The 12,384-nt window shown below is 41.0% G+C and overlaps 1 protein-coding gene across 1 annotated transcript; it reads left to right on the forward strand.

The window, feature by feature from the left end:
* Nucleotides 1–9,357: 9,357 nt before the first annotated feature.
* On the forward strand, nucleotides 9,358–11,825 carry LOC124266832 (dynein light chain 1, cytoplasmic-like). The gene is made up of 2 exons (XM_046701636.1): nucleotides 9,358–9,463; nucleotides 11,241–11,825. The coding sequence occupies exon 2, from the start codon at nucleotides 11,242–11,244 to the stop codon at nucleotides 11,509–11,511; it is 270 nt and encodes an 89-aa protein (XP_046557592.1). The 5' UTR covers nucleotides 9,358–9,463; nucleotide 11,241; the 3' UTR covers nucleotides 11,512–11,825.
* Nucleotides 11,826–12,384: the final 559 nt, after the last annotated feature.

Genomic DNA, 12,384 nt, shown 5'->3' on the forward strand with positions numbered 1-12,384 from the left:
CACATGTCTATTCCAACAGAATGAAATTATGACATGTAACCCACATTGCCATACATAACCGATTATTAACGTATTGCTGTACATTGATAGGGAGAAATATAACTGACACTCTGAACCTTAAGGTACGACTCTCACGGAATTTAACAGGCAATAACACACCACACAATGTACTATACATTGAGTTGATACACCAAGTTACAAAAGACGTTTACCAAGCTGTTCCGCCCATGCCTTTCACACGTGATTGCTTTGATTCATATTGAGCGTATTCACGTCCATCAATAAGTAAGTGGGGTTTAGTATGGCCACATTAACTGTAAAGAACATGTTTCAGGTCTGAGCGAGGTATTGAAACACGCCAGGGACTTTGCCCGTCGGTATTAACGGCCATACGCTGGGAGCTGGTTGACTGACATTTGTGGTAATTACAGCTGACTGGCTGTACTATGGAAATGTCATACTAGAAGTCCCACGTTCTGGTGTGTCTGTGTGCGTGCGTGCGTGCGCGTATGTGCGTACGTGCGAGAGAGAGAGAGAGAGAGTGTGTGTGTGTGTGCGCGCGCGCACGCCCTCATGTGTGTGTGAAAGAGAGAGACCTGTGTGTCAGAGTGTGTTTGTGTATTTGCGTGTTTGTGAGTGAGAAACAAGCTGAAACAAATGATATTATGACATGTTTTCTCACATCCCCGTGGCTACGTGTTTCTATTATATGACGCGTGTCTGTGTATGTGTGTGTGTGTGAGTGAGTGTGTGCATATATAGTCTTTGTTTAAGTCGGGTAAACGTTCCGACCCCAACAATTATAGAGGTATTTCTATTCTGAATGTCACAGGTAAATTGTTCACTATTGTCATAGAAAAGCGCCTTAGAATTTGGTTAGATATAAATGATCTTTTATCAGAATGTCAAGCCGGTTTCCGCCAAAATTACTCAACAGTTGATAATCTATTCATATTGCAAGCATTGTGTTCAAAATATTTATGTAAGCCGAAAGGTAGATTCTATTGTGCTTTTATCGATTTTAAAAATGCTTTTGATTCCGTTGATAGAAAGAAATTGGTATATGTACTGCTTACTAAAGGTTGTCATGGAAACTTGTTTAACGTCATTCGTAACAAGTACTCTTCTGTAAAGGCTTGTATTAAAACTTCATCTGGTAGAACAGAAGAGTTTTCCACTTCTAGTGGTGTGAGACAGGGTTGCATATTAAGCCCAGCTTTATTTGTCTTCTTCATTAATGAACTTGTAACAGAAGTATATAAAGAGTGTAGTTATGGTGTATTTGTGACACAGGATATTGTTGATTTAATGTTACTTCTGATGATGTTGTCATGTTTTCATATACTGTTAATGGCCTGCAGAAACAATTAAATGTACTGTCTTCCTTTTGTAGAAATTGGGTTTAGAAGTCAACTTACAAAAACAAATGTCATTGTATTCAGAAATGGAGGTAAAATTGCTAAGCATGAACACTGGGCATATGACAATGTTCCTTTAGAAATTAAGACATATTATAAGTATTTAGGATTAGTTATATCTTCTAGATTATCATGGTCAGTATCTTGTAAACAATTAGCATGTCAAGCCTCTAAAGCTGTCATTCCAGTTTATACATTTTTCAAAAAACTTGTAAATGTTCCGTTTTCCACAGCATGTTCTATTTTTGATGGTAAAATTGCGCCGATTTTGTTATATGGGGCAGATATATGGGGCACAAAATATAATGAGGCAATAGAGAAAGTCCAATCATCTTATTTTAAATGCTTTTTACGGGTTGGGATGTTTGCTTCAAATAAGGCCATTTTAGGCGATACAGGGCGTTATCCTCTTTTTATTCTCAGCCAAGTTAGAGTGGTTAAATATTGGTGTAAATTACTAAAGATGGAACGACAACGTTTTACTTTATCAATGTTATAATTTATTAAAAACTCTTGATGATAATGGTAAGACCAGTTCTAACTGGGTTTCAAATGTTAGATCTTTGCTGTTTACTTGTGGGTATTCTTTTGTTTGGATTGCGCAAGACTTTGGTGATGAAGACTTATTTATATTTTCATTAAAACAAAGATTACAAGATATGTATTATTAAACCTGGCACAATAGATTAAGTCAGCTATAGAACCAGAGAAGTATTTAACATCATTAGAAAATAAGGATTTGATAAGAGCCATGTGTAAATTTAGACTTTCCCTACACAATTTTAATGTCAATTTTTCCAGAAGGTATAAACAAGACGATATTGATCAAATTAAATGTGCAAACTGTAAATTGGGTTTTATTGAAGATGAATTCCATGTATTATTAGTTTGTGATAAATATAAAGATTTGAGAGAGAAATATCTTCCACACATTAAACATGTCCATAAAAACAATATGTTAATGGTAAATTTATTAAACTCTCACAATCCTCTTGTTATACATGCAGTTGCAACATTGTTAAAACATATATTTATTGCTAGATAACTATTTCAATTTGTGCTCACGTGACATTAAAAAAAATACATTATATATTAACTGTAAAATGGGCCATAAGGCCGTATATTACCGAATAAAGTGTCTGTCTGTCTGTCTGTCTGAGTGTGTGTTTGTGCACGTGTGTGTCCTGTCAGCCTAGTCAAAGGATCTCCACATGAGAATGTAGAAGAGGAAAAGACCCATTCGTGTCATTAGGACCCACTGATCAGGCTAAGCCAATGTTTGTAACGTGCAAGCAGAATGGATTGCTCATACTTTCAACCACTGGTCTGTCTGTGTCAAATGCATCAGGAAATGTTAAACGTCTTTAAAACCATTGCCTGAAACAGATATACAACCGTGTTAAGCACAAAGTCGTTCACTCTTTCGAATTAACGACGACAACAGTTTTGAAAGACACCTTGGGTCCTATTTGAAGGGAACTAGACTGTGAAAAATTGTCAGTCCAAGAATATTTGCTTCAAGTTGGCATTCAAACTCCAGCCATACTGAAAATGACACAGTGCGGCGTTAAACAACATTGACTCGCTCGTCCAGCCGTTTGTATCTGCTGCGTACAATGCAATGAAACTATTTTGATGTGACTATCAGGGCCCCGTTCCTCAAAGCGATCGTAGCGCTACAACAGTCGTAAGTCTATGTTAAAGTATGGGAGTTACGATCAACTTTGCGCTACGATCGCTTTGAGGAACGGGGCCCAGTTATCCAAAGTAGATGTCCGTACATTTTCGCGGTCTATTTCGTGAAGTGAAGCGTTCGTAAAGCTTGTGAGTTCCCCCTGAATCATTTCAAAATTTATTGTTGTTTTATATGATTTAATTTATATTTAAAATTACATTGTTTGCATTCACTTATTAAAATATTCATTGGTCCAAAATAAGGTAGCAGAAAACCAAAAAGTATATCTTTGTATATCTATGCACATGTCATTAACATGTATGATTTATGCAAAACATAAAACCCGCTCTTTTAAGACAATTCATGTTGTATCTCTAAATATTAGATGCCTTTCAAATCCCTATTTTACTATCTTCCATAAAGTTAACGTTTTAGGTTTGAAAGAACAGCTCACATTTTCATCACTTTCTACAAAGTGAAATTGTCAAATCCTAAACCCAACTCAAGGTACAACAATTCCCCACATGAGGTCAACGTGCAAAGCCCATTTCTGCCGTACGTTGCTGGAGTACTGCTAAAAGCGGCGTAAAACCATAGTCACTCACTGACGAGCTGCACGTACAGGTGGACGTGCCTATGCCCTGTACTTACGAGAAGCAAAGTCTCGAACACTCCTAGAAACTCCAACTGACATTTGTAAATCAGGATGGGAATGCAATGTTTGATCTACAAGTGGTTTTTTCTTGCTATCAAAGGCCAAATCCTCTCTTACAAGCTGTAATTTGTTGATTGATGGCGCGTTGGAATCTTGTTGAAGTGTTACCTCAGTTTGTCCTGAGTATACTCAACACAAAAGAAACTGTACATGTCCTCATGTAGCGAAGAGAACCGCTTTTTTGTTGTATGAACAGTTGGTTGGTTGGTTGGTTGGTTGGTTGTTTAACTCAGCAACGTCCCAGCTATATGACGGCAGTCTGTATTTAATCGAGTCTGGATCAGATAATCCAGTGATCAACATCATGAGCACCAATCTACGCAATTGGGATACGATGACATGTGTCAACCATGTCAGCGAGCCTGACCACCCGATCCCGTTAGTCGCCTCTTACGCTAAGCATGGGTTGCTGTGAAGACCAATTCTAACCCGGATCTCCTCTGGTTTCGATTAGTTAGTGACAGAGAGGGTCTTTTCTCCACACTTTGAATTATAACTTGATACTGGAAAACGTCGTATGTGGTGTCATGATGATATCTGATGATACACAGATGCCGGATTCTGTATCATATACCATAATGGTGTATAAACGTTCTTTGAAATCTATTGACGAAGAGCAAATATTTAGACTCGCCAGTACAAACACTGAGATGGTCGGCTATTGACATATTCATGCATTCAGCCCCTCTGTGTTGAACGGCACATGGCACCTCGTGGTTCTGTAGGGAGTACCGTTAACTTCATTCATTCAAACATGTGTACTCTTTTGTGGAAAAATGAACTCAGGTCGGATAGACTTAAACCAAGACGTCCACTTGAGCTGTTCTGTCGGGAAAAGAAAATATACACCCATGATTGGTGTTGACTGAACATGAAAGAAACGAGAAATGTTTTATCGAAGGTGAAGTATTTGATACAGCTATCACGTATGTGTTTTGGACCTTACGTTGGAAGTGTTTCGGCGACTGTTTTCAGTGCCCTAACGTAATGTGCGTACGTACGTCCTTGCGGGCGGGCGTGCGTACGAGAGAGTTTGTGTCTGCGCTAATGTCTGTGGACAGTGCCTATGTGTCTGAATATGTGTCTGTGGTGTGAGAGTGAGGTAATGTGTGTTTGCGTGCGTGCGTGCGTTTGTGCGTGCGTGGTAGAGGCGGAGGAGCTCACGGTCCAATACGAGTTCCATGTATTCCCTGAGCCAGTCGGTTCTCGGGAAGAATAGAGATTGCAAAAAGTTGCAGAAAATCTGCACTACTGGCTGCAGTTGGCCACGTTACACTGAGGGCATTTTGTACATAGCTATTATATTACGTAACTGGGAGAGTCCGTAACTGGGAGAGTCTAAAACCACGTAACTGGGAGAGTCCATTACTGGGAGAGTCTAAAACCACGTAACTGGGAGAGTCTATAACCACGTAACTGGGAGAGTCCATAACTGGGAGAGTCCATAACTGGGAGAGTCTATAACTGGGAGAGTCTATAACCAGGTAACTGGGAGAGTCTATAACCACGTTTCACGGAGGGTCTATCGTCTCGTGACAGGGAGGGTCTTTTGTTGGTTATCAGCGATGGTCTATGTTGTCACGTAAAAGAAAGGGTCTATAATGTCACATGTCACGAAGAGTCCATATTGTTACGAAATAAAACAGGTGTATTGTTTATCATACCACGGCAAGCGCAATGGTCGAACATATGCAACTGAATTTGAAGTGTTGTCTCTCTGAGTTTCCATATTACTTTATCAGTATTTGCTGATGATACGTTTGAGTGAGCGAATGGTGTTTTAAGGCAACAGCAATAGTCACTTCATCTCATGGCGACACGCACATACATTAGCCGGAACAAAATAATCCTACGAGCAAGGTTATAACGGAAAGACAACAAACATTTCCAATGAACCAGACCACAACTACTACTAAAACGACAAGCATGAATATTGGATACGTATTTTAACCCGCTATCCCACTGGTGTAAACTATTTGTTTTACGCCGCTTTTAGGAATATTTCATCAATTTCGCGGCGGTGGACACCAGAAATGGGCTGCACACATTGTGCCCATGTTAGGAATCGAACCCGGGCCTTCGTAGCGAACGCCTTAACCACTAGGCTACCCCACCAATCCGTTCAAATCAGAAGTCCAACCGGGTGTATTTCGTCAGCACCACACAGCTCGCGATCTATCCCTCCTTCCGCGACAAATTTACACCAACTTTACATAGTTAATTAAATATAAACAATCCAAACTTGTTTTCCAATTCGTGCATTCTCGATCAGGGCCAGGTCGTGTTTGGTGGTTTCGGGTGTCATTTGTTTGTTTGTTTGTTTGTTTGTTTGTTGTTTAACGCTGTACTCAGCAATATTTCAGCTATGTGACGGCGACGGTCTGTAAATAATCGAGTCTGGACCAGACAATCCAGTGATTGACAACATAAGCATCGATCTACACAATTGGGATACGATGACATGTGTCAAACAAGTCAGTGAGCCTGGCCACCCGATCCGTTAGTCGCATCTTAGGATAAGCATCGGTTACTGAAGATCAATTCTAACCAGGATCTTCACGGGTGGGTGTTATTTGTGCAATGCAAATAGTCTGCGCTTGTCACAACCTGGATGCATTTCATTTGGGGGAATGACACTCTGTGCCTAAATCAGGAATGTGTTTAACCTTCTTGAGGTTAACAGGGTCATTTATATATGTAATTAGTTACGTATAAATCAAAATGACATGCGCAATGATACGTTCATGCGTGACGCATGAAATCTGATTTTAAAAACGGCATCAATTTAAAGTAACTCTATCTTCACTAAAAGAGAACATATGTCGTGGATAGATGTTAGATGTTGTGGAAACCTATCTTCCTCACAACACCTCTTACGCATTTGTGATTTTACGAGAGCTTGAAATACTCTGGTTGGTTGGTTTTGGTTGTTGTTAACGTCGCATTCAGCAATATTCAAACTATGTGGCAACGGTCCGTAAATAATCGAGTCTGGACCAGACAATCCAGTGATCAACATCATGAGCATCGTTTAACGCAATTAGGACACGATGACATGTGTCAACCTAAGTCAGCGAGCCTGACCACTCGATCCCGTTTGTCGCCTCTTACGACAAGCATGGGTTGCTGAAGACCAATTCTAACCCGGATCTTCACGGGTATGAAATACTCTGAAGGAGCAAGTCTCGTCCTACTTTGTCATATGCTAACGATGTTATAGAAAGCAGTGTGTGTAGTGAGCGAGTATCATTTTACATGGCTTTAGCAATACTCCGGCAACATCACTGGTTGGTGGCCAGAAATGGACTTAACCCGTATGAGCACTGTTTTAGTAAATCAAAATGCCCCATGAATATATTGCACGTCACAAGGAGTTTTATAATTGTAGTGGGTGAGTGAGTATAGCAATACCCATCAGCATCACGGCCGGGGACACCAGAAATAAGCTTGTCACCATGTACCTACATAGGGATTCGAACCTGGGTTTTCGGCGTGACGAGCCAACGCTTAACCACTAGACTACCCCACCGCCCTGCAATCTGAAGTTGAAAGTATGCAACCTCGAGCGTTCATGCTGCTATTCCGGTTTTAGGTAGCTCTAGAATGGTCTCACTCGTCACAATTTGTAATCTAGAGTTGCGTCCCTTGACTATCAAGATCCGCTGATTCACACTCCGGCACAGCGATGACTTAACATAACATCACTGCCACAGGCTAATTTGCATATCACGTGACCGGACTTTTCTCTTGTTTGAAATCAAACGCGCATATTCATAATAAGAAGAGACTGGACTCACGAAAGCTTTTCGGCGCTCTCTTCATAATGGTTTACATTGTTACATATATATTCTTCCACAACTGCGACAGTAAGGTCTATGACAGTACATATTTAGATATCAAACTGGCTGCATCGTTTGCTCTCCATCAGCTTCGATGACAGCACGTGGAGCCGTACAACCTATGTAAACAAAGGATCGCTACGCAAATCGAAATAGTGTTACATGTTTTTGATGTTTTTTCAGTGAAACTAAACCATTCTATTAAAGATGTTTAGTTAGATGTGTAGACTCGTCAAAAATAAAAGAGTAAAAGAAATATGTACATTATATTGAATGGACATGGCAAGATGTGACGAATCGTCACATTTTTGTGGCCTGTGGCAGAGGAACTATGCTGGCTTGCCGCATGGAACTCTGGGTAGGAGAGTGCCGCTGATTGTGGGTTTAAATCCAGGAACCGTTCACATTTCCCAGCTGTATATTCACGCAGTTAACACAAGTAGTAAACGACATGCAACCACGACTATTTAAGCTAACCACCACCCCACCCCCTCTGCCTTGAAATCAGGGGTAAACGAGTGCTTGAATAATCAAAACGAGTGCTTGCATCACGATCATTTGCAACGAAACCCAACTGAAACATCAATAATTAAGATTGATGCAGCGTCACATTATTGTTGTTAGTATTGACAGACAGAACATAAATTTAAACACATTTGTGGAGCACAGTGGTGTAGTGGTTAGCATGCTGGCCTCTCACGCCAAAGGCCCGGGGTCGAATCCCGATGGAGACCCCAAAATTTGTGACCTGGGTCTCATGCTGTGTTGTTTCGAAACACACACACACACACACACACACACACACACACACACACACACACACACACACACACACACACACACACACACACACACACACACACACACACACACACATCCACACACACACACACACACCACACACATCACACACTGACACACACACACACACACTGGATCCGCCAATGCTTGTGTACAGTACACAACCCTGTGCACTTAAAAGAACCCACGAATCCGTTGGTAAATGACCAGATGGTGGCCACATGAATACGTGCAAACACCTAGTTGCGGGTACAGCAACGTGCAGTAAACTTGGACAAAGTACAGTGACTATGTGTTCCAGTCCACCCAGCTGTGAATGGGTACCTCGTTAGGATGAGAAAGCCACAATAACTCGGTGCGCCTAGTGGCGACAAGAGCTGGATACTCCCCGGGGTGTTGAGATAGATAATACCTTGTGCCGTTGAGATTGACATCCAATTACCGAGGGGAACATACCAGCGCCTTGAGCATGCACTAGTTGCGTGGATATGTGCGCTATATAAATATCCTATAATAATAATTTTAAAAAATAACTCCTTTACTGTCGTCAAGCTTCCCTGCCACATAGTCACAGCGTCACCTACTTTCGTGACAGCGTCTACGTAGCTATTGAATCTTCTGTTTTTATACCCTACATCGGCATTTTTAATTTAGGCGGTTGGTTCGGGTTAGCGTCAGTTGAATATTAAAAAACCCGCCAGTCCTTGTATTTTCAGTCGGCAGTAAAAATGTCACTTTGTTGTGAATGGGTGCCATGTAATATGCAAGCCAGTGTTGTTCTCATGACCTACAAGTTCCCTGAATGGTTGTGCTAAACATGGTTCAACAACATGCAGGCATATTGCAAGGTACGCCTGAAGCATGACGGGCTGTTACAATCGCCTGAAGTAACGTTCTGGATCAACCAATCAAAATACAGATACTCTCAACATTATCACATTTGTTGATATGGGTTTGTTGCGTAAGAGATTTTCAGTGGACACAGGCTTCTCGGGAAAGTTTTGAAATTTGCAATGTAAGTATATGCATGTCTATATTTCAAAATGATTCCTTACGATAGTTTGTTTGTTTGTTGTTTAACGCCACACTCAGCAATATTCCAGCTATATGGCAGTGATCTGTAAATAATCGAGTCTGGACTAGACAATCCAGTGATCAGCAGCATGAGCATCGATCCGATGGGATCCGATGCCATGTGTCAACCAAGTCAGCGAGCCTGACCACCCGATCCGAATAGTTGATCTATGGACACATTAGATACAGCTCATCTTTGGACAGAACAGCTGATCTAATGTGGTCATAACGTGGACAAAGAGACCAAGCACTGTCCAGCATTTTAGCCATTCAAACTGGCCCACGCGTCGACCACTAAAAAGAGTACTGCCCTACAACTCGGACACTTTGCTCCATGGCTCGCTCTCGAGCAGTGTCATCGTGAACTTAGGCTTCATTCAAACCTACCTACCAGTTTGAAAACCAGTAAGTGGAGCGTGTGAATAATAGCACGGGAAGGAGCTAAGTGTCTGGAACGTTATACAACATTTACATTTTATTTCATCGTTACTAACCCTGACCGCAGTTGCATAGCAACACGTCCACGTGGTGTTGAACCCCACCCAGTACGAATTGACGGCAGTGCAGGCCGAGTAACCGACTTAACGATCGACACCTGCCGTGTCCGGACGTCATCAACTTTCATTATTAAATTACATTATCACATTTTCAACTCACATTATCAACTTACACTTAAACTCTTTATTACTGACTTACATGATCAAAACAAACTCACATAATCAGCTTACATGATCAAAACAAACTCACATAATCAGCTTACATGAACCTCTTGAATATTGACTTACATGATCAAAACAAACTCACATAATCAGCTTACATGAACCTCTTGAATATTGACTTACATTTAAAAAAAACTCACATAATCAGCTTACATGAACCTCTTGAATATTGACTTACATGATCAAAACAAACTCACATAATCAGCTTACATTAACCTCTTGAATATTGACTCACATTAGCAACCGTACATCAGCATCAGCTTACATCAAACTCGTTATTATTGCCTTACATGATAACAAAAATTCACATCATCAGCTTACATCAAACTCGTGAATATTTATTTACATTATCAACTTACATCATCAGATTACATCCAACTCTGTATCATTGGCTTACATTATCAACTTACATCGTCAGTTTGCATAAAACTCTGTATTATTCAGTTACATTGTCAACTTACACCATCAACTTACATCAAATTCTTTATCATTGACTTACATCGTCAGCTTACATCAAACGCTTTATTATTGACTTGCATTATCAACTTACATCATCAGCTTACGTGAAACGCTTTAATATTGACTTGCATTATCAACTTACATATTCAGCTTACATCAAACGCTTTATTATTGACTTGCATTATCAACTTACACCATCAACTTACATCAAACGCTTTATCATTGACTTACATTATCAACTTACATATTCAGCTTACATTAAACTCTTTGTTATTGACTTACATTGTCAACTTACACCATCAACTTACATCAAATTCTTTATTACTGACTGCAGTATCAACTTACGTTATCTTAATGGATTCCTGGAAGCTTTAAGAAGTTTTCAGAACATGAAGACATGAAATATTTCCGAGTATAACTTGACGAAGTTTCATGGCTACTTCTCGCGAAACGTCGTTCTTGGATTTACCAAGTAAAAGGAGTTTCGTTTGATAAGGTTTAAGCAACGTTTCTTACTCTTCCTTGTTCCTCTCGTTTCAGCATGTCTGAGAAGAAGGCTGTGATGAAGAACGCCGACATGGGCGAGGACCAACAGCAAGATGCTGTTGACTGCGCCATGATTGCTCTTGAGAAATACAACATTGAAAAGGACATCGCCGCCCACATCAAGAAGGAGTTTGACAAGAGGTACAACCCAACCTGGCACTGCGTCGTCGGTCGCAACTTTGGCAGCTACGTCACCCACGAGACCAGGAACTTTGCCTACTTCTACATATCCCAGGTGGCTATTTTGCTCTGGAAATCTGGATAACGTTTGACCATGCAAGTGCTTATAACCATGGCGTCGCGGAGGACTGTGTAGTTCTTAGTGGAGACATGATTGTGTCTTAAAGGCGGTCTCGGACCTGCCGGTCAAGATGGGCTGCCCACAGAAACATACGTCGCTGTAGTTACGACGCTGTATAGGACTGCCCTTGGCTGACACCTCTTGTGTGAGAATGTATCAACAGGTAGAGAAATCGTTAGGTCATTAACTGTGATCCTCCGACTGAACATGGACATGTTGACTATTTATCTATGACATTCGCTATACATTTGTCTCAAATAAAAAGAAAACATACCGTTTACCATGTTATATTTTGAATGATTCTGATCTATGTTTCCTGTTTTGGTGGTTGAAGTCTTTTTCCTCTTTTGTGAGGTGAGGTGAAATTGGGTTTTACGTCGTGCTTGAGAATATTTCGCTCATATGACGACGTGCATGCGTGTGTATGTGTATGTGCGGCTGCTTGTACTAGTCCAGACTTAAGCTGGTTTTATAGTGCTAGCCCACTGAGATACCATGCCACAGTGAAGCATGAATACCCCACTCAGACACATTTTTCTGACTCCGAGCCGACCAGTCCTTGTTGTACCCATTAATGCCGAGCGCCAGGCAGGGACCAACAAGTACCATATTTTAACGTCTTTTGGTTTGACGCGGTCGGGGATCGAACCCGCGACCTTCCGCTCTCTGGGCGGACGCTCTAACCACTACACCACGGAGGCGGTCATTCCTCTTGTGTGTGTGTGTGTGTGTGTGTGTGTGTGTGTGTGTGTGTGTGTGTGTGTGTGTGTGTTGTGTGTGTGTGTGTTTGTGTGTGTGTGTGTGTGTGTGTGTTGTTGTGTGTGAGTGTGTTGTGTG

This window comes from Haliotis rubra, unplaced genomic scaffold, assembly GCF_003918875.1.
Source record: "Haliotis rubra isolate DU_JTF1 unplaced genomic scaffold, ASM391887v1 Scf1280, whole genome shotgun sequence".
In the NCBI taxonomy this organism is placed as follows: domain Eukaryota; kingdom Metazoa; phylum Mollusca; class Gastropoda; order Lepetellida; family Haliotidae; genus Haliotis; species Haliotis rubra.

Bases quoted from the DNA above. Each gene is read 5' to 3' on its own strand.
- LOC124266832 (XM_046701636.1), top strand. From the start codon at position 11,242: ATGTCTGAGAAGAAGGCTGTGATGAAGAACGCCGACATGGGCGAGGAC.